This window comes from Rutidosis leptorrhynchoides, chromosome 5 (assembly GCF_046630445.1).
Source record: "Rutidosis leptorrhynchoides isolate AG116_Rl617_1_P2 chromosome 5, CSIRO_AGI_Rlap_v1, whole genome shotgun sequence".
Taxonomy (NCBI): Eukaryota; Viridiplantae; Streptophyta; class Magnoliopsida; order Asterales; family Asteraceae; genus Rutidosis; species Rutidosis leptorrhynchoides.
The window spans coordinates 193,704,505-193,732,099 of NC_092337.1; the positions used below are offsets into that span (position 1 = coordinate 193,704,505).

Here is a 27,595-nt window from a genome sequence, read left to right on the forward strand (position 1 = left end):
ATGTATTTCTGTTAGAGTTAGATTGTCTGTTTTCGTGTAGTTCTCGAAAATGGAAACCGAATGGTCTTTCCCTAGCAGACCCTAAAGAACTAGTCTTCTCCCCCCATTCTGAATTTTTATTTTTTTTAGGAAATGAAGACTGCCTGTGAACTAAACCATGGTCTAATGCTACACGCTTTGATCACTAAATGTAATAATGACACACTACCGAGTGAAATAGTATCAGTAATCAGAGAAAGATTGGACGGAGTTAGAAAAGAATCTAGATGCGAAGATAATAAGTTACAATTTGGTAAAGGAAAATCAAAATCCGCAGCGAAAAGAAGAGCACGACACCTAGAAAGATGTCACAAATGCGGAAAATGGTCACATAGAGGTAAATGTTCAAATAATCAAACCTATTCAAATACCGAATTTGTTACTTTATGCAGAGACGGACCGTTCATATGTTTAGAAGAAAAGACACTGAATGCTTGAGGTTACGCCTATGTAGCTATGGAAAACCAATTAAACCGACTATCTTATGAATGGGATAGATCATATAACTAAAAAATTTATTTCACAGGTATGTTTGTACAGTTTTTATTATTTTTATTTTTAACCTTTTGATAATAAACGCTAATTTGTTCGCTATAAAGTATTAAATTGGTATTGAATAAAATTAGGTTTGGCGACCGAAATTATTGATATCATTCAAAAATTTATTACATCACTGCGAAATTTAACGTTTATTCTTAAGGTATAAATATCTTTAAACAATCAACCCAAAATATTTCAAAAATTCGTCATGAGTTAAATTAGGTCTTGGAACCGAAATTACTTTACCGAAAAGAGGGGCGCATATTTTTGATAATATTTGATTGATTAAAGTGGGATAAAAAGCCAAAAAGATTTTTAATTTTATTTTTACCATGTTTTTAAAATTAATATTTAAATCTTAAATTAATATTGTAAACTTTGTAAAAACAATATTTTTAAAATTGTAAATATTTGAAAAATTAATATAAGTTTGGTGTGAATTTATAATATGAATTTTTAAATTAAGTTTGGTGTGAATTTTTAATTTTTAAAATATGAATTTTTAATTTTATGCATTTCAAATTTTAAAGTTTGGTGTGAATTTTTAATATTAATTTTGAATTTTATATTTAAGTTGTGTGAATTTAAAAACAAAAATTTACTTTATCTCATTAAGTTAAAAATATGATTTTTAAAATTCGTCGTGAGTTGAAGACTAGGTCTTTGAACCGAAATTGCTTTACCCGAGGGAGGGACGAGAACTTTTATTATCATTATTTTTAATCTTATTGAATTAAAGTATGCCAAAAACATTAAAAAAACCAAAAATCTTAGCTTTTAAAACAATAGCTACAAAAAGACAAATTTTAAAATTTTGTCGAGGAACGGACTAGGACATCGATCCGAAACGACCTCGTCCTAAATAACAAGGGAAACAAAATTTTAAAATTAATTACTGAACTGTTTTAATTAATATAAGATGTTATAAAAAATAAAAAACAAAAAAAAAACAAACTCCGCGACTCGCGGAGTTTGGAGGTTTAAACCCCGCGACTCGCGGAGGATGAAAAATCCAGAAAAAAATATATACTGATCGAATTGATCAGTCCCAACCCACAACACAGGAAAAAAAAACTGCGAAAATAAAGCCGCAAAAACCCGCAAAAACACCCCCAAAATTACAATTTTTAACCGGTAATCATCAAATCTTTTACTAAAATCATGTCGAGAAGGATGCTATCAAGGAATTACTCAAGAAAAACGGTAAATTTCTACACCTAAACACCATTTAATCCGAAAATTAGTGTTCTTGAGCAATTTTTTCCCCAATTTTATTTTGATGCTTTTTAGTGTAATTATGCTTAAATTGTTTATGTATTATGCTTGTATAACCTAGATTGATGCTATTTAACATTATTAGAAGCCTTAAACTTCAAATTTTGAGTAATCTAGGGTTTGTGTTCTTGAGCAAATTTGGGGCTTTTTGATATAAACAGGTTATGGCCGATTTTTGTCATGAATTGTTGCTAAATTAAGTAGTGTAACATGTTTAGGTAGTTAAATGATCCAAACTTTGAGCCTAAACATGATTTTGAGAATTAAAGTGGACTTTTTCAAGTCTAAAATTCATGAACTTGATTTTTGAGAGATAATGCCATTTGAAACTTGTTTAATTGCTAGTAATGATTATTTTGACATGTTATTTGAGTTGAATGCTTATGAACTTGGCGAACATTTTCGTATATGCTTATTTGAAAAAGTGTAGATTTGATAAAAATGTGAAAATGAGCTTAAGTTTGATATAAATTGATCATGTCATTGTAATTATTTTGATTGATGATTTTGCTGACACTAATGCATATTTAGATGCACAAAATTTGTGTTTAATGTGTTTTGCAGACTGAAAGGGGTCAATCTTCATCCCAAGCTCGCAATGCTCCTGCTGAGAATGCGGAACAACAGGAGGTAGATAACTACTACAAGCAAGATATACCTCATCCAGTCATGACATTTTCTGATATGCACTTGGAAGATTTGCACCCGAACCTGAGATTTGACAGACTTTGGATAGATTATCCAAAATACCAAAGGGGTTAGCATACTCTTCATTCTAAAGTTGTTGAGGTACCTAGGGTCATAGAATGGGGACCATTAGAAGCTGTAGAATTGGACGGGCCAATTAGGGAATTACTTGCACAGAGGTATGGTAATTCTACTTTTAATGACTGGGTACGTTTATTCACCATGCGTAGACCTGTATATAAAGTATGGTGTGAAGAATTGTTGTGTAGTATAGAATTAAATGATCGGGTAGCTAGTTTAACCGATCGATCTTTTATTAGATTTTTGTTAGGAGGTTCGATGCGCCACATGTCTTTACTAGACATGGCTCAGGCTTTACGTATATATACGCCTGAGGAGTTAGCATCTGCCGATTGTAGAGGGTTGATACTAAATGGTAGAAAGATAGATGAAAATTTTGATACACATGGTGTATGGAGTCAAATGACAAGCCATCACCGATTCAAAGGGGGAAATTACTCTTATTTGGATATAGATAGAGCTGAATTAAGAGTGATTCATAGGTTTTTAGCTAATTCGATTACACAAAGAGGTAAGAACAAGGAAAAGGTAAATGAACAGGATTTGTTTTACCATATGTGTATTCGAGACCCACAAAGCGCTATAAGTATACCTTATTGTGTGGGTTATTATTTATCAGCTATGGTTAGAGGGATGAGACCGCATAGCATAATAGGAGGTGGTATTTTTATTACTTTGATTGCTGAATATCTCGGTGTGGATATAAGTCGGGGGGGATTATTAGTCGAAGAACCAGAACCCCGCGATACAATAGGTTTAAATGTATACCATGGTGCGAAAGTTTTGAAGAGGCGAAATAACGCCGCAGTACAATACCATGGAAGACATCCACAGGTTGAGAGAAACCAACAGCAAGGTAATGTAGGAGGGGGAAATGAAATGCAATAAATGCAAAGGTTTATAGCTTCACAGGAGTACGAAAATGCTAGACATAGAGCATTTGAAGATTGGCAAGTTCATCAAAACCAAATCATAGCTCATTGTCAACATATAGGTAGAAACTATATTCCTACTCCAAAACCCATATTCCCTCCCTGGTCTATAGAGATGCAACCACCGTATCCTACGTATAACCCTGCCGAAGCATTTTATAGCACCTATGGTTATGCATGGAACCCCTATTGGTATCAGTATCATCCCTAGTCTACTTAGTTTTATTTATTTTGTAATTTGTAATGTTGATACGTTTAATACTTATGTTAATATTGTAATAGTTTTTATAATTTTCTAACTTTTATTCTTAGATTTTAATAATTTTTGAATGTGGGGTAATATACCAAACTTCAAAAATATGTATATATGATTGCAGTTTATCTTATGTACACAACAGGGTAAAACAACGCATTTTCAAAGACTGGCATTAAATTCAGCAAAAGCAACTAATTTTGACGACAAGATGCAAAATATATGTGAAATAACAACAAGACGGAATGAACAAATGATGTGCACCATTTATCATTCAGCAAACAAACGCCAATATGTTTGGAAACTTTGGTAAAATTTAATCATTTTCACACAAATCACCCTCAATAATTTAAATTGTTACTGATTTCTTGCAAATGAGGGCATTGCAAGATCTTAAGTGTGGGAAGGGGTTAAATTCTTTCGGATTTTAAAATTTTTATCTTAAACACTGGGTTACCATTAAAAATACTAGTAAAGCAGTAGTTGTATTAGAATCTAGTGCTCTCTGATAATAAAGAACAGCCCTAGTCTTATATACTGACTACCCAATTCTAGTAAAAATTTTTAAAATTTTCAATTAAATGAACTCAAAATCATGTTTATACATATTTATGAACGTTAAAACTAGGTTTTAACACCGAAATTATTGTTACCCCAGAAAAGACATAAATTGAGAAACAAACCAAAATGTTAAAATTCATTTAAAATGGAATAGAGGACGATAAAAAGGAAAATAAAAGCCAAGTGTGGGAAAATTTACCAAGTTATCTTAAACATATGTCACATATATCTGTAACAAATAACTGAAAATACTTTTGCTTTGGACTAAACTAAACTGTTTTACCCGATGAAAGAAAAGAAGAGATGGATCTACACGATGAATCAATTCCATCATTAAAAGGAAGTAAAGTCTTCCGAAAAAGACACGCGCTTCTTGATTTAGGTCAGGAAGTTGTCGTCCAGACCAGCTGTAGGTTGACGAAAAATCTAGAAAAGTCATCACTAAAATTAGCAGGAAATCCACGGACCTCAGCATTAAACAGGGTCGCCAAGTGGTTAGATTTATCCTAACCATGAGAAGGATTTATCTCGTAAAATGGGGGGCACCATGAAAATTAGCTGGATAAGACTAATGAATCAGATCTCCAGAAAGGATAATCTCCTTAAAAGATCAAAAATCAGCTTTTAAGCCTGATATTACTCAATCCTTGAGATTGACCTTAAAGATTGAAAATTACAAACTCATGGAATTCAATGATATCTAAACTCGAGCTTGAACGAGAAAAATATTTTGATCAAAATTACAAACCGATTTGTTTTCTGAAAACCCTATTTTCAATGCGTTCATTACCATTGAACGTAAAATCCTAGGAATTCAACTGGAATTCATTAGGTCACCTGAACCAAATCGGGTGTCAACCGTAAGAACGGTGGTTGCATAGCATGGTCAAAGACAGGACCTTGTGCCAGACCGAAAAATTATAAGGATGAGCTTTACTATTGCTCCTACCAAGGATAGTAATTGCGTCTGACAGGTTATAGACCATAATTAAAAGCATGTCAGGGGACATTGCCTTAACAGTTGCTTGTTCAACGCTTTCCTTTACAACCGGACGGTAGTTTACCGAAAGGTAATATACGGGACAAGTAAAATGGACGTGTTGCTTTCCAAATACAAGGTTAGCAAGTGGGTGACACAAAACCATAAGTTTTGAGCTAAAATTTTCAAATCTGAAACCCACCAAACCCACAAAAATATTTTGCAAACACCGGTGAAGGGTTATTCCGGAAAACTTATCTAGGGTAAAAACTAGATTTAATTTTCAAAAGATCAAATGTTTTCATAAAGATCCAATTTCCTTAATGGATCTAAATTTTTATAGTCATGTGGGACTGTAAACCATATCGTTACTACCATTGTTTATACCGCCGTATAGAAATCACTGATGTACAAAGTGTGAAGAATAAAGAAGTGATTCTAGTATTTCAAGACGATATTGCTAGAGGACAAGCAACGCTCAAGTGTGGGAATATTTGATAATGCTAAAAACGAACATATATTTCATAGCATTATTCCTCAAGAAAGACAAGTTTTTAGTTGCAATTGTTCTATTTAAAAGTGATATTCGTTTAAATAATAAAAGGTGAAGACAAAAGACAGATTCGACGAATTGAAGACGCAAACGACCAAAAAGCTCAAAAGTACAAAATACAATCAAAGAAGTTCCAATTATTGATAAGAAACGTCTCGAAATTACAAGAGTACAAGATTCAAAACGCAAAGTACAAAATATAAAATTGTACGCAAGGACGTTCGAAAATCCGGAACCGGGACCAGAGTCAACTCTCAACGCTCGACGCAACGGACTAAAAATTACAAGTCAACTATGCACATGAATATAATATAATATATAAATAATTCTTAAAAATTATATATATATTATATTAATATTTAAAACCGTCGGCAGACTAAGATCCAATTTGGAGTGAGCTGTATTTTCAAACTCCGCGACTCGCGGAGTTTGAAGGCAAAAAATGCCGCGAGTCGCGGAGTATCCCTGAACTCAATTCCCTATAAAGCCAACCGAATTCTGATCATTTTTCACATCCAATATATCCATCCATCTATCTAAATGTATATATTTATATTTATATTTTAATTTTAATTTTAATTTTAATTTTAATCCTAATAATAAAGGTATGTTAGCAAATGTTGTAAGGGTGTAAGTCAAAATTCTGTCCGTGTAACGCTACGCTATTTTTAATCATTGTAAGTTATGTTCAACCTTTTTATATTAATGTCTCGTAGCTAAGTTATTATTATGCTTATTTAATCCGAAGTAATCATGATGTTGGGCTAATTACTAAAATTGGGTAATTGGGCTTTGTACCATAATTGGGGTTTGGAAAAAAGAACGACACTTGTGGAAATTAGACTATGGGCTATTAATGGGCTTTATATTTGTTTAACTAAATGATAGTTTGTTAATGTTAATATAAAGATTTACAATTGGGCGTCCCTATAAATTACCATATACACTCGATCGGACACGATGGGCGGGGTATTTATATGTACGAATAATCGTTCATTTAACCGGACACGGGAATGGATTAATAGCCACTAGAATAATTAAAACAGGGGTGAAATTATGTACAAGGACACTTGGTATAATTGATAACAAAATATTAAAACCTTGGGTTACACTCAGTCGACATCCTGGTGTAATTATTAAACAAAGTATTAAAATCTTGTTACAGTTTAAGTCCCCAATTAGTTGGAATATTTAACTTCGGGTATAAGGATAATTTGACGAGGACACTCGCACTTTATATTTATGACTGATGGACTGTTATGGATAAAAACCAGACGGACATATTAAATAATCCAGGACAAAGGACAATTAACCCATGGGCATAAAACTAAAATCAACACGTCAAACATCATGATTACGGAAGTTTAAATAAGCATAATTCTTTTATTTCATATTTAATTTCCTTTATTTTATATTTAATTGCACTTCTAATTATCGCATTTTATTTATTGTTATTGTATTTAATTGCACTTTTAATTATCGTACTTTTTAATTATCACAAGTTTATTTTATCGCACTTTTATTATTTGCAATTTCATTATCGTTATTTACTTTACGCTTTAATTTAAGTCTTGTATTTATTTTTAATATTTTACATTTGGTTTTAACTGCGACTAAAGTTTTAAAATCGACAAACCGGTCATTAAACGGTAAAAACCCCCTTTATAATAATAATATTACTTATATATATATTTGTATTTTTATATAAGTAAACTAATATAGCGTTAAGCTTTGTTTAAAGATTTTCCATGTGGAACGAACCAGACTTACTAAAAACTACACTACTGTACGATTAGGTACACTGCCTATAAGTGTTGTAGCAAGGTTTAAGTATATCCATTCTATAAATAAATAAATATCTTGTGTAAAATTGTATCGTATTTAATAGTATTTTCCTGCTAAAATTAATAGTATTTCGTACACCCCGCTGCAAACATCACCCACCAATGTTAGAGGAGTTAGGAGTTTTCTAGGGCATGCCGGTTTTTACCGACGTTTCATAAAAGATTTTTCTAAAATTGCCACTCCTATGAATAAACTCCTAGAAAAGGATGCTCCATTCATCTTTTCAGATGAATGTATCAAATCTTTTAATATTCTTAAAGAGAAACTCACTAATGCGCCGATCATGATAACACCAAATTGGAATCTACCATTTGAACTAATGTGCGATGCAAGTGATTTTGCAATGGGAGCCGTTTTAGGTCAAAGGATTGAAAAATAATTTCAACCTATATATTATGCTAGTAAGACGTTACAAGGAGCACAAACGAACTATACAACTACTGAAAAAGAACACCTTGCTATTGTCTTTGCTTTTGACAAATTTCGATCATATCTCGTTCTAGCAAAAACGGTGGTCTATACCGACCATTCTGCTCTTAGATACCTATTTTCAAAACAAGATGCTAAACCAAGATTAATCCGTTGGATCTTACTCTTACAAGAGTTTGATATTGAAATCCGAGATAAAAGAGGAGCAGAAAATCTCGCCACTGATCATCTTTCTCGTCTTGAAAATCCTGAGTTAGAAGTTCTAAATGAATCGGCCATACAAGACAACTTTCCTGATGAATATCTATTGAAGATAGATTATAAAGAAATTTCATGGTTTGCAGACTATGCAAACTACTTAGTTTGTGGATTCCTTGAAAAAGGATTATCGTACCAAAAATGAAAGAAATTCTTCAGTGATATAAAACACTATTTTTGGGAAGATCCACATCTGTTTAAAAGTTGTCCCGATGGAATAATACGCCGATGTGTATTTGGAGATGAAGCTAGTAAAATTTTAAACCATTGTCACACACGACCAACAGGAGGGCATTATGGGCCTCAACTAACAGCAAGAAAAGTTTATGATGCTGGATTCTATTGGCCTACAATTTACAAAGACGCACACCTTCTTTGCAAATCCTGTGATGCTTGTCAAAGGGCCGGAAAAATAAGTCAACGTGATGAAATGCCACAAAATGCCATCCAAGTATGTGAAGTATTTGACATTTGGGGTATTCACTTTATGGGTCCATTTCCAAAATCTCATAATAATCTATATATACTCGTAGCCATTGATTATGTATCTAAATGGGCGGAAGCACAAGCTCTCCCAACTAACGATGCACGAGTTGTAGTCAACTTTTTAAAACGTCTTTTTGCAAGGTTTGGAACACCGAAAGCTTTAATAAGTGATCGGGGTACTCATTTCTGTAATAATCAACTTAAGAAAGTTCTTAAAAGATATGGAGTAACTCATAAAATCTCCACCGCATATCATCCACAAACAAGTGGACAAGTTGAAAATACCAACCGAGCTTTAAAACGTATTCTAGAGAAAACCGTAGGATCAAATCCGAAGGAATGGTCCATTAAATTGGAGGATGCACTCTGGGCTTTTAGAACATCCTACAAAACTCCAATTGGAACCACACCTTTTAGACTTGTTTATGGAAAAGCATGTCATCTTCCAGTAGAAATTGAACACAAAGCATTTTGGGCTTTGAAGACATGTAATCTTGATTTACATGAAACTGGACGTCTACGGTTAAGTCAACTAAACGAATTAGAAGAATTAAGACATGAAGCATACGATAATTCGTTAATCTATAAGGAAAGAATAAAAAAATGGCATGATAAAAGAATCAGAAGTTTAAAAGAATTTAAAGAAGGAGACAGAGTTCTTCTTTTCAATTCACGATTCAAGCTATTTCCTGGAAAATTGAAATCAAGATGGTCTGGACCATTCATAGTCAAAAGAGTTTTCCCATACGGAACGATAGAATTAATAAATTCAAATGGGATTGAATTTAAAGTTAATGGTTACAGAGTTAAACACTACATAGATAGTCCAATGGAATTCGATAATGAAGTTAATCACAATTTCGACACCACAGCTAACTAAGTGTGGGGAGAATCAAGTCTTTAAAGGATAATATGTATTTCTGTTAGAGTTAGATTGTCTGTTTTCATGTAGTTCTCGAAAATGGAACCCGAATGGTCTTTCCCTAGCAGACCCTAAAGAACTAGTCTTCTCCCCCCATTCTGAATTTTTATTTTTTTAGGAAATGAAGACTGCCTGTGAACTAAACCATGGTCTAATGCTACACGCTTTGATCACTAAACGTAATAATGACACACTATCGAGTGAAATAGTATCAGTAATCAGAGAAAGATTGGACGGAGTAAGAAAAGAATCCAGATGCGAAGATAATAAGTTACAATTTGGTAAAGGAAAATCAAAATCCGCAGCGAAAAGAAGAGCACGACACCTAGAACGATGTCACAAATGCGGAAAATGGTCACATGGAGGTAAATGTTCAAATAATCAAACCTATTCAAATACCGAATTTGTTACTTTATGCAGAGACGGACCGTTCATATGTTTAGAAGAAAAGACACTGAATGCTCGAGGTTACGCCTATGTAGCTATGGAAAACCAATTAAACCGACTATCTTATGAATGGGATAGATCATATAACTAAGAATACTATCTCACAGGTAAGTCTGTACAGTTTTTATTTTTTATTTATTTTTATTTTTAACCTTTTGATAATAAACGCTAATTTGTTCGCTATAAAATATTAAATTGGTATTAAATAAAATTAGGTTTGGCGACCGAAATTATTGATATCATTCAAAAATTTATTACATCACTGCGAAATTTAACGTTTATTCTTAAGGTATAAATATCTTTAAACAATCAACACAAAATATTTCAAAAATTCGTCATGAGTTAAATTAGGTCTTGAAACCGAAATTACTTTACCGAAAAGAGGGGCGTATATTTTTGATAATATTTGATTGATTAAAGTGGGATAAAAAGCCAAAAATATTTTTAATTTTATTTTTACCATATTTTTAAAATTAATATATAAATCTTAAATTAATATTGTAAACTTTGTAAAAACAATATATTTAAAATTGTAAATATTTGAAAAATATAATATAAGTTTGGTGTAATTTTATAATATGAATTTTTAAATTAAGTTTGGTGTGAATTTTTAATTTTTAAAAATAAGAATTTTTAATTTTATGCATTTCAAATTTTAAGTTTGATGTGAATTTTTAATATTAATTTTGAATTTTATGTATTTTTATTTTAAGTTTGGTGTGAATTTAAAAACAAAAATTTACTTTATCTCATTAAGTTAAAAATATGATTTTTAAAAATTCGTCGTAAGTTGAAGACTAGGTCTTTGAACCGAAATTGCTTTACCCGAGGGAGGGACGAGAACTTTTATTATCATTATTTTTAATCTTATTGAATTAAAGTATGTCAAAAACATTTAAAAAAAACCCAAAAATCTTTACTTTTAAAAACCACACTTTAATTTGACAAATTTTAAAATTTTGTCGAGGGACAGACTAGGACAACGATCCGAAACGCCCTCACTCCTAAATGAAAACAAAATTTTTAAAATTTACTTAATTATAAGTTTTATAAAGTATAAGGTTTTATATATAAAAAAAAAGTGAAATTACTGTAGCCGGCACCCCATGCGATCGCATGGGGTTTGCACTTGGAACCCATGCGATCGCATGGGGACCAAGTGCAGGCCTGATACATACAGCAGCCTGTTCTGTTTCTTCTTCACAAAACACACACATTTACGAAACTCACCCAAAAATTCACCAATTTTCGCCATTTTTCCACCGTAATTCGTCATTTTTCTTGCTCTAATCATGCCTAGATTCTCATTCTTCAGCAAATTGGTAAAAATTACACCCCTAAACTCTATAAATTCCTAGTTTTTGTGATAATTACCAATTTTTTACCTAATGCAATTTTGTTAATTTCGAGTGTAATTAGTGTTAAAATGTTAGTATTTTATGCATGTATAACCTAGATTGATGCTATTTAACATGATTTGAAGCCAAAAACTTCAAAATTTTTAGAAATCTAGGGTTTATGTTCTTGAGCAATTTGGGACTTTTTGATATAAACAGGTTATGGCCGATTTTTGTCATGAATTATTGCTAAATTGAGTAGTGTAACATGTTTAGATAGTTAAATGATCCAAACATTGATCCTAAACATGATTTTTGGAGATTAAAGTGGACTTTTTAAGTCCAAAATTCATGAACTTGATTAATTTGATATATTTGCCAGTTGAGACTTGTTTAATTATTAGTAATGAATATTTTGACATGTTATTTAAGTAAAATGCTTATGAATTTTGTATACATTTTCATATGTGCTTATTTGAAAAGTGTAGAATTGTGAAAAATTGTGAAAATGTGTATAAGTTTAATTTTGATTTAACATGTTATAGTGATTGTTTTAAGTTGTTATTTTGCTAACACTAATGCATATTTGGATGCACAAATTTTGTGTTTAATGTGTTTTGCAGAAAGCCGATACTGGAGGTTCAGGAGCATCATCATCTAGACGACCAGCACCAGAACCAGAACCAGAAATGCAACACGAACAAGAACCACAACAGGAACAACAACAGCCTGATCAGCACATACCTTATTATGATCCGGTACAGTTTGTTGATGAATTCATAGTATTCCCAATGAGGCCGCCAGTAGAATTCCCAACGATTCCTGAGCACACTCTGCATCCTAATCTGAGATTTGATAGGAGATGGAGAGATTACGAGACATATCAAAGGAACAAATTCAAATTGGTAACAAAAAATGTAGAGGTGCCAAGAGTAATCGATTGGGCCCCTTTGGAAACGGTCCATCTAGCTGACCGTGTTAGACAGCTTTTAGTTCAAAGGTATGGCAGTTCTTCTTTTACAGATTGGGAACGTCTTTTCACCATTCGTAGACCTGTATATAAGGAATGGTGTGTTGAGTTGATGAGTACTGTATCACTTGATACAAATATAGTTAGAATAGATGATAGAAGATTTCTTAGGTTTATCCTTGGCGGTAGGATGTACAGAATGTCCATGTTGGACATGGCCAGGGCATTACAGATATATACTCCTGGTGAGTTGCTATTACCCGATTGTACAAATTTGATTCATTATGGTGAAAGGGTAGATAGTAACTTTGACGCTGACGCCATTTGGAGGCGTATGTCACATTTTGATGTTTTTACGCGAGCAGGAGGACACTCCTATACACATATTGACAGAGCCGAGCTTCGTATTATTCATAGATTTTTGGCTAACTCGATTACACAGAGAGGTCATAATAAAGAAAAAATTACCTTACATGATTTATTCTACCTAAAGTGTATTCGGGATCCTAGAAGCTTTGTCAATATCCCTTACTGTGTTGCTTTTTATTTATCTAAAATGGTAGAGGGAATGCAGGACGGGAGTATAATAGGAGGAGGTATTTTTGTTACTCTCATTGGAGAGTATTTAGGTGTTGATAGGAACCAAAGGGGTCCATTACAGCTTTGTAGAGAACAGGTTGAGCCCTTAGGATTAAAAGTTTATGTGGGTGCTAAGGTATTGAAAAGTAGACGTAACCAGGCAGTACCCTATGAGGGATCTCATCCTCAGGTAGAGAGAGGCTCAGACGAGGAAATGGAGGAGGCGGAAGACATTAGGGATGTCTTTCGAGATGCTATTCTTGACGTCCACGTTCGTATAGATGAGGAAGCAATGACGAACGCGGCCAGACATAGTATGTATGAGCAGTGGAACTCCGAGCGAGTATACGAGGATTATAGGCGACGCCAACACGATAGCTGGTTAGTTCATCAGCACCAAATCATGAGCCAGCTATCATATCAGGTACCAAATAACTATGTACCTACTCGACCTGCTCATTTTCCGCCACATAGCCCCGATATCCGACCACCCTTTAACCGGTGTGACTATAACCAAGCCTATCAAAACACCTATAACCAACAATGGAACCCACCTGACGAGATGAACTGGAACCCATATCCAGACTGATTTAGTTCCATTTGGTTATTTTTATGATTTTTATGTTTTTATCTTTTGACTTTTTCATGTTTAAACTTATGTTATTGGATATATTTGTGTAATTTTTATTATTATTGTGTACTAATATTTCATATTTAGAATTTGAAAGTGGGATATTAAGTCCCATTTCAAATTGCCATGCATGATTATATTTGTATGTATGTATATTGTCAATTGTACAAAACAGGGTAAAACAACGCATTTTCAAAGACTGGCATTAAGTTCAGCAAAAGCTACTAATTTTGATGACAAGATGACAAATAAATGTGATGTAGCAACAGACGAAATGAACAAATGATATGCACCATTTATCATTCAGCAACCAAACGCCAATATGTTTGGAAACTTTGGTAAAATTTAATCATTTTTACGCTAATCACCCTCAATAATTTAAATTGTTACTGATTTCTTGCAAATGAGGGCATTGCAAGATCTTAAGTGTGGGAAGGGGTTAAATTCTTTCGGATTTTTAAAATTTTTATCTTAAACACTTGGTTACCATTAAAAATACTAGTAACGTAGTAGTTGTATTAGAATCTAGTGCTCTCTGAAGATAAAGAACAGCCCTAGTCTTATATACTGACTACCCAAATCTAGTAAAATTTTTCAAAATTTTCAATTAAATGAACTCAAAATCATGTTTATACATATTTATGAACGATAAAACTAGGTGTTAACACCGAAATTATTGTTAGCTCAGAAAGGACATAAATTGAGAAACAAACCAAAATGTTAAAATTCATTTAAAATGGAATAGAGGACAATAAAAAAAAAATAAAAAAATAAAAGCCAAGTGTGGGAAAAATTACCAAGTTATCTTAAAACATATGTCACATATTTCTGTAACAAATAACTGAAAATACTTTTGCTTTGGACTATACTAAACTATTTTACCCGATGAAAGAAAAGAAGAGATGGATCTACACGATGAATCAATTCCATCATTAAAAGGAAGTAAAGTCTTCCGAAAAAGAAACGTGATTCTTGATTTAGGTCAAGAAGTTGTCGTCCAGACCAGCTGTAGGTTGACGAAAAACCTAGAAAAGTCATCACTAAAATCAGCAGGAAATCCACGGACCTCAGCATTAAACAGGGTTGCCAAGTGGTCAGATTTATCCTAACCATGAGAAGGATTTATCTTGTAAAATGGGGGGCACCATGCAAATTAGCTGGATAAGACTAATGAATCAGATCCCCAGAAAGGATAATCTCCTTAAAAGATCAAAAATCAGCTTTTAAGCCTGATATTACTCAATCCTTGAGATTGACCTTAAAGATTGAGAATTACAAACTCATGGAATTCAATGATATCTAAACTCGAGCCTGAACGAGAAAATATTTTGATCAAAATTACAAACCGATTTGTTTTCTAAAAACCTATTTTCAATGCGTTCATTACCATTGAACGTAAAATCCTAGGAATTCACCTGGAATTCATTAGGTCACCTGAACCAAATCGGGTGTCAACCGTAAGAACGGTGGTTGCATAGCATGGTCAAAGACAGGACTTTGTGCCAGACCAAAAAAAATCATAAGGGTGAGCTTTACTATTGCTCCTACCAAGGATAGTAATTGCGTCCGACACGTTATAGACCATAATTAAAAGCATGTCAGGGGACATTGCCTTAACAGTTGCTTGTTCAATGCTTTCCTTTACAACTGGACGGTAGTTTACCGAAAGGTAATATACGGGACAAGTAAACTGGACGTGTTGCTTTCCAAATACAAGGTTAGCAAGTGGGTGACACAAAACCATAAGTTTTGAGCTAAAATTTTCAAATCTGAAACCCACCAAACCCACAAAAATATTTTGCAAACACCGGTGAAGGGTTATTCCGGAAAACTTATCTAGGGTAAAAACTAGATTTAATTTTCAAAAGATCAAATGTTTTCATAAAGATCCAATTTCCTTAATGGATCTAAATTTTTATAGTCATGTGGGACTGTAAACCATATCGTTACTACCATTGTTTATACCGCCGTATAGAAATCACTGATGTACAAAGTGTGAAGAATAAAGAAGTGATTCTAGTATTTCAAGACGATATTGCTTGAGGACAAGCAACGCTCAAGTGTGGGAATATTTGATAATGCTAAAAACGAACATATATTTCATAGCATTATTCCTCAAGAAAGACAAGCTTTTAGTTGCAATTGTTCTATTTAAAAGTGATATTTGTTTAAATAATAAAAGGTGAAGACAAAAGACAGATTCGACGAATTGAAGACGCAAACGACCAAAAAGCTCAAAAGTACAAAAAACAATCAAAGAGGTTCCAATTATTGATAAGAAACGTCTCGAAATTACAAAAGTACAAGATTCAAAACGCAAAGTACAAGATATTAAATTATACGCAAGGACGTTTGAAAATCCGGAACCGGGACCAGAGTCAACTCTCAACGCTCGACGCAACAGACTAAAAATTACAAGTCAACTATGCATATGAATATAATATAATATATAATTAATTCTTAAAATTAATATATATATTATATTATATTTATAAAACATCGGCACAAGGAAACAAGCAACATGTGAGCTCTCCCAGCTGGCCATGCGATCGCATGGCCAGGAAGAAGAAAGTCCATGCGATCGCATGGCATGAAAAGTCAGGCCACATCTCCTATAAATTCGCAGTTTGGTGAACGCAAAAATATATATCCATCAATCTCTCTATCTATATACGTAATATTTATATTTATAATTTATATTTTAATTTTAATTTTAATTATAATTCTAATAATAAGGGTATGTTAGCAAATGTTGTAAGGGTGTAAGTCGAAATTCTGTCCGTGTAACGCTACGCTATTTTTAAGCATTGTAAGTTATGTTCAACCTTTTTAATTTAATGTCTCGTAGCTAAGTTATTATTATGCTTATTTAATCCGAAGTAATCATGATGTTGGGCTAATTACTAAAATTGGGTAATTGGGCTTTGTACCATAATTGGGGTTTGGACAAAAGAACGACACTTGTGGAAATTAGACTATGGGCTATTAATGGCTTTATATTTGTTTAACTAAATGATAGTTTGTTAATGTTAATATAAAGATTTACAATTGGGCATCCCTATAAATTACCATATACACTCGATCGGACACGATGGGTGGGGTATTTATATGTACGAATAATCGTTCATTTAACCGGACACGGGAATGGATGAATAGCCACTAGAATAATTAAAACAGGGGTGAAATTATGTACAAGGACACTTGGTATAATTGAAAACAAAATATTAAAACCTTGGGTTACACTCAGTCGACATCCTGTGTAATTATTAAACAAATTATTAAAATATTGTTACAGTTTAAGTCCCCAATTAGTTGGAATATTTAACTTCGGGTATAAGGATAATTTGACGAGGACACTCGCACTTTATATTTATGACTGATGGACTGTTATGGACAAAAACCAGACGGACATATTAAATAATCCAGGACAAAGGACAATTAACCCATGGGCATAAAACTAAAATCAACACGTCAAACATCATGGTTACGGAAGTTTAAATAAGCATAATTCTTTTATTTCATATTTAATTTCCTTTATTTTATATTTAATTGCACTTCTAATTATCGCATTTTTATTTATTGTTATTGTATTTAATTGCACTTTTAATTATCGTACTTTTTAATTATCGCAAGTTTATTTTATCGCACTTTTATTATTCGTAATTTCATTATCGTTATTTACTTTATGCTTTAAATTAAGTCTTGTATTTATTTATTATTTTACATTTGGTTTTAACTGCGACTAAAGTTTTAAAATCGACAAATCGGTCATTAAATGGTAAAAACCCCCCTTTATAATAATAATATTACTTATATATATATTTGTATTTTTATAAAAATAAACTAATATAGCGTTAAGCTTTGTTTAAAGATTTTCCCTGTGGAACGAACCGGACTTACTAAAAACTACACTACTGTACGATTAGGTACACTGCCTTTAAGTGTTGTAGCAAGGTTTAAGTATATCCATTCTCTAAATAAATAAATATCTTGTGTAAAATTGTATCGTATTTAATAGTATTTTCTGCTAAAACATAAAGCTATTTTATATACACCTCGCATAACATCAATCACTTTCACATCCACAAACACTCCCATCTTATCTTAGAGAGAGAGAGAGAGTTCTAGAGAGAGGAAGCTTGAATGGATGATGAAGATGGTGATTTTTGCCCAAATTGAAAGCGAGTTTTGGTTCTCCTTGGTGTTTCTTGTTACTAGCTCGGTTTTGGAGTTGAGGTAAACCCTCGATTCGATTTAATTACTTTGATTTTGATTTGGGGTTAGGGTTTGAGCTAGTTAGGGTTATAAACCCCATTTCTTGTGAAATTTGGGGGTCATGGGTATTGTTAGTGTAATTAAACCCAATTATTGTGGGTTTAGGGTTAGATGACAAATTTGGAAGCATTTGTTATTGGTTTGGGTGTTAATCACTAGATTGTAAGTGTGTTGGTGATTTAGATATTCATAAGAACATGTTAGTTGGTTAAAATGGGTGTTAACCTTGATTTGGAGTCAAACTAAGATATGAGGTCAAATTTGGTAATGACACAAAGTTTGGATTAATTGGATGATAAGCACTTTTGTTAAGTGTTTAACGGCATTTGATATGATTACTACCTAAGTAGTAATTTAGTGTTAAGACCTAGGTTGGTTTAAATGGCGTCAAGTATAATTTAGGTTAAATTGTACTTGTTGAATGGGTCGGAATTACCATCCGTAGTGGTAATTGGTGAAGTCCACTTTAGGTGTCTAAATGGGCGGATTGTGGAAGTAGGTATAAACCCTCGGTTAAGGGTGTTGAAGTCGAATTCTCTTGTAGAGAATGTATGTTGATTGTGTGTATATCTATATGCGTATTATAGGTAAAAGCTTGCTCGGTTGCGTTTGGAGGCGGTTTACATATATGATTTGTGCGGGCATCTCGAGGTGAGTGGAATGATTATACATGTGTGTATATAATGTATCTATTTGTAGGGCGGGGAAGGGGCCGGGGTATATGTTGTTTATACCACCAAGAGTTAGTGATATATTTCGTTGTACACTAACGATGGATATTTCGTTGTCCAAATTGCCCAAGAGTTAGTGATACATTTCGTTGTACACTAACGTTTGCTTGAACAGATATTTCGTTGTCCGTGTCACCTCGGGGTTAGTGATATATTTCGTTGTACACTAACGGTTATTATGAACACCGATGGGAAATTCGAAGTACCATTCCCTTGTGTGTTGGTTAACCTTAATTACGTGTTGTAATGTAGCATAATATATTATTCGAGTTATATATGCTATTGTTGTGCTAGCTTGTGGTCTTGAAGATTGTAGCGTTATACTTTGCGATGGTATGCTATATAAATTGCTAGCGTGTATGAGGTATTTGTGTAAGTGTTTGCAAGTAGGTATATTATATATGTATATGTATAATTATTGCATTCACTAAGCGCTAGCTTACCCTCTCGTTGTTTACCTTTTTACAGGTATCGTGTTATGAAGCTAGTTAGTCGTTAGACTAGATGTGTAGGAGCGCTGGGGCTCGACGAGGTAGCTATTGGATATTTGAACGCGGTTTGGGGATTTTGTAGTCCCCGAGATTATGCTCTTGGTATCGGGTTGGGTTATAGAGTCCTAACTCGTCTAAATGTAGATTGGGTTGAACTTGTATTTTTGTACTTAATGATAATTTGGGCATATGTGGGCCCGGTGTCGTAAAGTTCGTTTTATTATTGGAACGTGTTAGTTTTACTTATTGTAATATGTCGTGAAAGCCGTTTTGTCAAATAGTGTCGGGTAGTGGTAGATCTTTTTGCGTAAAATGAACATTTTGATCAGAACTGTCCAGGCCTTTGTGCGCGCCACGCACATAGGGGGTTGCGCGCCGCGCACCCCACTGTAAATAAAAAAAAAATCTTTTGCTGCGTATTTGGTTGGATAACGGGTTGAGTCGTTACAAGTGGTATCAGAGCATAGTCTAAGGGAATTAGGTGACCTTGGAATAGGTGCCTAGTCTTAGACTTATTGGCGGTTATGCATTATTTGCGGGACTTGTAGGAATACGGGTCGGATTGAGATTTGTTAGTGCCTTAGAGTAGGTGACTAACTAGGGCTTGTGTTTGTCCAATGCGGGATTATGTGGGGCCTTATTTCGTGAGTAAATTAGTGCCTTAGATTACTAGTGCCTAATGTAAGTAGGCGAACTTGGACGTTGTGTTAGTGATAGTCACCTAGGTTGTAGGTTGACTTGTAGTTGCGGTGTACTGTGTATATCTATTATTATATTGTATATAGGTGTATATATATACAGGTATCTATTTGTGCGGTGTCCTAGGGGCGAATCTATTGGAAAGATTCGAATGTTTGACGGTTTTGAGTGATCACGTTTGATAATGCTAAAAACGAACATATATTTCATAGCATTATTCCGCAAGAAAGACAAGCTTTTAGATGCAATTGTTCTATTTACAAGTGATATTCGTTTAAATAATAAAAGGTGAAGACAAAAGACAGATTCGATGAATTGAAGACGCAAAGGTCCAAAAAGCTCAAAAGTACAAAGTACAATCAAAGAGGTTCCAAATATTGATGAGAAACGTCTCGAAATTACAAGAGTACAACATTCAAAAACGCAAAGTACAAAATATAAAATTGTACGCAAGGACGTTCGAAAATCCGGAACCGGGACATGAGTCAACTCTCAACGCTCGACGCAATGGACTAAAAATTACGAGTCAACTATGCACATAAATATAATATAATATATAATTAATTCTTAAAATTAATATATATATTATAATATATTTATAAATCGTCGGCAAGAAAGAAGCCAAAGGAGGGTGAGCTGTATTTTCAAACTCCGCGACTCGCGGAGTTTGAAGGCAAAAATTGCCGCGAGTCGTGGAGTACCCCTGAACTCAATTCCCTATAAAGCCAAACGAATTCTGATCATTTTTATCATCCAAATTCAATCTCTCTCTATATATGTATACGTAAATATATTTATATTTATATTTTAATTTTAATTTTAATTATAATTCTAATAATAAGGGTATGTTAGCGAATGTTGTAAGGGTGTAAGTCGAAATTCTGTCCGTGTAACGCTACGCTATTTTTAATCATTGTAAGTTATGTTCAACCTTTTTACATTAATGTCTCGTAGCTAAGTTATTATTATGCTTATTTAATCCGAAGTAATCATGATGTTAGGCTAATTACTAAAATTGAGTAATTGGGCTTTGTACCATAATTGGAGTTTGGACAAAAGAACGACACTTGTGGAAATTAGACTATGGGCTATTAATGGGCTTTATATTTGTTTAACTAAATGATAGTTTGTTAATGTTAATATAAAGATTTACAATTGGGCGTCCCTATAAATTACCATATACACTCGATCGAACACGATGGGCGGGGTATTTATATGTACGAATAATCGTTCATTTAACCGGACACGGGAATGGATTAATAGCCACTAGAATAATTAAAACAGGGGTGAAATTATGTACAAGGACACTTGGTATAATTGATAACAAAATATTAAAACCTTGGGTTACACTCAGTCGACATCCTGGTGTAATTATTAAACAAAGTATTAAAATCTTGTTACAGTTTAAGTCCCCAATTAGTTGGAATATTTAACTTCGGGTATAAGAATAATTTGACGAGGACACTCGCACTTTATATTTATGACTGATGGACTGTTATGGACAAAAACCAGACGGACATATTAAATAATCCAGGACAAAGGACAATTAACCCATGGGCATAAAACTAAAATCAACACGTCAAACATCATGATTATGGAAGTTTAAATAAGCATAATTCTTTTATTTCATATTTAATTTCCTTTATTTTATATTTAATTGCACTTCTAATTATAGCACTTTTATTTATTGTTATTGTATTTAATTGCACTTTTAATTATCGTACTTTTTAATTATCGCAAGTTTATTTTATCGCACTTTTATTATTCGTAATTTCATTATCGTTATTTACTTTACGCTTTAAATTAAGTCTTTTATTTAATATTTTACATTTGGTTTTAACTGCGACTAAAGTTTTAAAATCGACAAACCGGTCATTAAATGGTAAAAATCCCCCTTTATAATAATAATATTACTTATATATATATTTGTATTTTTATAAATTTAAACTAATATAGCGTTAAGCTTTGTGAAAAAGATTCTCTGTGGAACGAACCGGACTTACTAAAAACTACACTACTCTACGATTAGGTACACTACCTATAAGTGTTGTAGCAAGGTTTAAGTATATCCATTCAATAAATAAATAAATATCTTGTGTAAAATTGTATCTTATTTAATAGTATTTCCTGCTAAAATTTAATAGTATTTTATACCCCTTAGCTTTGACACCAAGTTATTTTTGGCGCCGCTGCTGGGGAATCTTAAACGCCGAAAGCGCAACGCTAAATATAATTAAAAAAAAAAAGATTTTTATTTTTAGATTACTTTTATTAAAATTCACTTTTGTAAAAATACGTTTTTTATTATTCGAAAATATAAAAAGAAAACAAAAATTTATATATTTTTTTTAAGATTTTGTCAAATATTTAAGTTTTATAAAGTTTCTTTATCTTTATTTTATAAAAATATAAGTTTTATTTAAATATTTTTATTAAAAAAAAATTAATATATATATAAATCTATTTTTAAGATATTTTTAAAATTATAAAGTAGTTCTATTTTTATTTTAGTTTTTAAATATAAGTTTTTATTATATAAATATTTTAGATTTTAAAACAGAAAACAGAAAAAAATATAAAATAAAATAAAATAAAAAAACGCGTCGAATTTTAAACTGTACCTGAGTTGAAAATTGGAACCCCGCGACTCGCGGAGTTTGCAGCCTCGAATACCGCGACTCGCGGAGCAGCCCTGATACCCGTGACTGAAACCCTAATTCGCATTAAATACAGAGTAATTATTAATTATTATTATTATTAACCCTAATTACTTATTATTATTATAATTAGTTTTACTTTTTATTTAATTTATATTTTAGTTAAATTAGTTTAATTAAATTGTAAAATTAATAGTTTTAATAAATAATTAATATAAAAATAATATTTTTATAAAATTTGTACTTTTTACAACTTTTTGTATATTTTTATATTTTTGTCCCTTTTTAATCATTTTAGCGTAATATTTGTATTTTTAGCTCATATTTAGTTTTAAACTTAGTTTTTGCCATAGTTATTTTTACTTCTAGATTTTTAGGCTTTGCCGTAGAATTCCTTAAGTGCTTTTTCTTTAGACTAAGATTTAAGTGCTTTAGAATTTTGCGACGCCTTTTTAAGTTTTAGTTTCTTTTTAAGTTATTGCCATTTGGGATATAGTTTTTCTTGTAAGCTTTAATATTTTTAGACACCTTTTACATATGTATCAATTATCATTCCAATTAGTAATCTCAATTTGCGATTATAATTTTAAGTTAGTGATAGTAATAAGGTTGGGTTAGTCGAGTGTTTTTAAGTTCTATAAGTCATTTCTTTTTATTTCTTATTTTTCGACGCCTTTTATTTTTTCGATCTTTTCTTTTTCGACCTTTTTCCGACACGCTCTTTTTCTTTCTTATTTCTCGTCATTCTAGTTTTTAGGACATAGATTTTTTTTCTACTTCTTATCTAAATTTCTTAAAATTACGAAAATTTATTTTAAGTGGTTAAATTGATAGACATCAAAATTTTCTGGTTCGTAGTAATAGTTGGATTTGTACGTGGACCGGGTTATTGGAGCCAAACAGTCCTCAATTATATTGAGACGAAACGAATCCTGCCCCTCTGCTGCATCTTTTGGCTATTCGAAACGTGGGCAAAATCAGAAAAGTCTATTGATTGGATAACTTATATAATTTTTCTTTCCTTTTTAAAAACTAATAGGATATTCAGTGAATGCACCGAGCAAGACGTTCACCACCTTTTGTACGTTCACCACCTGTAACTAGATCAAGACAATTAGCAAATATTACCGCCGTTGATTTTTCTTTAGAATCGTCATCCAGTCGACCAAGTACTCCAGTTCAAATTTTCGATAATCCATTTTATGAACCCGACCTCACAATTGAGAATCCGGAGAATATTCAGGGACGATTCATAGATCCTGAACCATTAAATTTTCCTCCGGAACCACCAATCATTCAAACAGAGATTGTTGAGGAACGAACCATTAAATCAGAATCCTCTAGTGATTCGGATTCAACAAATTCAATTATGGAGAATCTGGAACCTTTAAGTATGGAAGACCGAATGAGAGCTAAACGCACTGGCCAAGGTCACGCAATTACTCATCTAGACATTAATGCGCCAGATTATGAAATCAAAGGACAAATTCTACACATGGTGACTAATCAATGCCAATTTAGTGGTGCACAGAAGGAAGATCCAAATGAACATCTACGTACCTTTAATAGGATCTGCACACTATTTAAAATCCGAGAAGTAGAGGATGAACAGATATATCTCATGTTATTTCCCTGGACTTTAAAGGGAGAAGCCAAAGATTGGTTGGAATCGTTACCTGAAGGGGCGATCGATACATGGGACGTTTTAGTTGAAAAATTTCTTAAACAATTTTTCCTGCATCTAAAGCTGTAAGACTTCAAGCAGAAATTGTTACGTTCACACAGAAACCGAATGAAACTCTATATGAGGCGTGGACAAGATTTGGAAAGTTATTAAGAGGATGTCCGCAACATGGTTTAGATACATGTCAAATAGTACAAATATTCTACCAAGGATGCGACATCACTACAAGGAAAGACATCGATATAGCAGCTGGTGGTTCCATTATGAAGAAAACCGAAACTGATGCTTACAAAATTATTGATAACAATGCTTCCCACTTACATGAGTGGCACCAAGAAAAAGATATCGTTAGATCATCTAAAGCAGCTAGAGCCAATTCTAGCCATGACTTAGATTCCATTTCCGCAAAGATAGATGCAGTCGAGAGATGAATGGAAAAGATGACTAAAGATATTCACTCAATACGAATTAGTTGTGAGCAGTGTGGAGGACCACATTTGACAAAAGATTGTCTCAGTATTGAATTAACAATGGAACAAAGAGAGAATATTTCATACATAAACCAAAGGCCTGGAAATAATTATCAGAATAATTATCAACCGCCAAGACCGATCTACAATCAAAACCAGAATTATAACCGAAATATTCCATACAACAACCAACAAGGTCCTAGCAATCAACAAGTGTCCAACAATAATTACAATCAGCAAAGACCTAATTTTCAAAACAAACCACCACAAACTGATGATAAAAAGCCGAATTTAGAAGATATGATGACGAAGCTAGTTGAAACTCAAACGCAGTTTTTCACATCTCAGAAACAAACTAATGAACAAAATGCTCAAGCATTTAGAAATCAACAAGCTTCTATTCAAAACTTGGAACAAGAAGTAAGTAACCTAGCAAGATTAATAGGTGAAAGAAAACCGGGAAGTTTACCTAGTGATACAAATGCTAACCCCCGGAATGAAATAGCTAAAGCCATTACCACAAGAAGTGGTACAACACTTAAACCACCTGAAATACCTGTAACTTCTGATGAAGCTATTCCTACTCCACAAGAACCACAACCTGATCAAGATAAGGAAAAAGAACCGGTAGTTGAAAAGGTTAATGAAGATAACACAGTTAAGGCTAAACCTTATGTTAAACCATACCAACCACCACTTCCTTACCCGAGTAAAATGAAGAAAGAGAAACTTGAAGCCGAGCAATCCAAATTCTTGGATATGTTTAAACAGATAAATGTAAATCTTCCTTTCATTGATGTGATTTCAGGAATGCCTAGATATGCTAAATTCTTGAAAGATCTGATCACGAATAGAAAGAAAATGGAAGAACTCTCGGCTGTTACTATGAACGCTAATTGTTCAGCAGTGCTATTGAATAAGATACCAGAAAAACTATCTGATCCAGGAAGTTTCACAATTCCATGTTTTCTGGGTAGTCTTAGTTCAATAGAAGCATTGGCAGACTTAGGTGCTAGTATAAATTTAATGTCGTATTCACTATACGCTAAACTAGACCTTGGAGAATTGAAACCAACTAGAATAAGCATACAACTAGCCGATAGATCAATAAACTATCCTAGAGGGATAATGGAGAACATGCTAGTTAAAGTTGGTACTTTAGTATTTCCAGTAGATTTTATTGTTCTGGACATGGAAGAAGATTCTCAAGTTCCTCTCATATTAGGAAGATCATTCTTAAATACGGCTAAAGCAATGATAGACGTGTTTGGTAAGAAATTGACCCTAAGTATAGAGGATGAGAGTGTTACCTTTTCAGTTGATAGAGCAATGCAACAACCGCAATCTGCAGATGATACATGTTATTATATTCAAACTATAGATGCACATGCAGAATTGTTAGAAGAATTTACAGAATTACAAGGAACAGGAGAATGTTCTTTAGGAGAAGGTAATGAACCAATTAATGAAGCTGAAATGTTAGCTACACTTATAGCTAATGGATATGAACCAACAACAGAAGAAATTCAAATGCTAAAAGAAGAAGACAGATATCGATATAAATCATCAATAGAAGAACCTCCAAAATTAGAGTTAAAGCCACTTCCAAACCATTTGGAATACGCTTATTTACATGGTGAATCTGAATTACCTGTAATAATATCGTCTTCTCTTACTAAAAATGAGAAATCACAACTCATTTCTGTATTGAACGCTCATAAACCAACCATTGCATGGAAGATTCATGATATTAAAGGAATAAGTCCTTCGTATTGCTCACATAAAATCCTTATGGAAGAAGGTCATAAAACGTATGTGCAACGCCAACGAAGACTAAATCCTAATATGCAAGATGTAGTTAAAAAAGAAATTATTAAACTGCTAGATGCAGGTTTAATTTATCCAATTTCTAATAGTCCATGGGTAAGCCCAGTTCAATGCGTACCTAAGAAGGGTGGCATGACTGTCATTACAAATGAGAAAAATGAGCTTATTCCTACTAGGACTGTAACAGGATGGCGTGTGTGTATTGATTATAGAAAATTAAATGACGCCACCAGAAAAGATCACTTTCCCTTACCTTTCATTGATCAAATGTTGGAAAGATTAGCCCGAAATAGTTATTATTGTATTCTAGATGGATTTTTCGGATATTTTCAAATTCCAATAGCACTCGAGGACCAAGAGAAAACCACATTCACGTGCCCTTATGGTACTTTTGCTTACAAACGCATGCCATTTGGACTTTGTAACGCCCCTGCAACCTTTCAAAGGTGTATGATGGCGATTTTTCACGACATGATAGAAGAATGCATGGAAGTTTTCATGGATGAATTTTCAGTCTTCGGTGATACATTTGAATCATGTCTAGTTAATCTGGAACGAATGCTTATTAGATGCGAACAATCAAATCTAGTACTTAATTGGGAGAAATGCCATTTCATGGTTAAAGAAGGCATCGTTCTTGGTCATAAAATTTCAAAAGAAGGAATTGAAGTGGATAGAGCTAAAGTAGATGTAATTGCTAAACTTCCACATCCCACCAATGTTAGAGGAGTTAGGAGTTTTCCAGGGCATGCAGTTTTTACCGACGTTTCATAAAAGATTTTTCTAAAATTGCCACTCCTATGAATAAACTCTCAGAAAAGGATGCTCCATTCATCTTTTTAGATGAGTGTATCAAATCTTTTAATATTCTTAAAGAGAAACTCACTAATGCACCGATCATGATAACACCAAATTGGAATCTACCATTTGAACTAATGTGCGATGCAAGTGATTTTG

At 33.0% G+C, this 27,595-nt stretch overlaps 1 protein-coding gene across 3 annotated transcripts in view; it reads left to right on the forward strand.

Annotated features, from left to right (window-relative positions):
• Window positions 1–27,595, forward strand: part of LOC139847084 (chaperone protein dnaJ 11, chloroplastic-like) — a 61,229-nt gene that overhangs the window by 18,283 nt on the left and 15,351 nt on the right. Inside the window, exon 2 of one of the 3 annotated variants that reach the window (XM_071836688.1) lies at window positions 19,279–19,440. The exons of the other annotated variants lie outside the window; for them this stretch is intronic. Within the exon in view, the coding sequence (XP_071692789.1) occupies window positions 19,279–19,309 (31 nt within the window). The 3' untranslated portion in view covers window positions 19,310–19,440. Of the gene's footprint in view, window positions 1–19,278; window positions 19,441–27,595 lie in introns of those variants that run through there. 3 annotated transcript variants of the gene reach the window in all.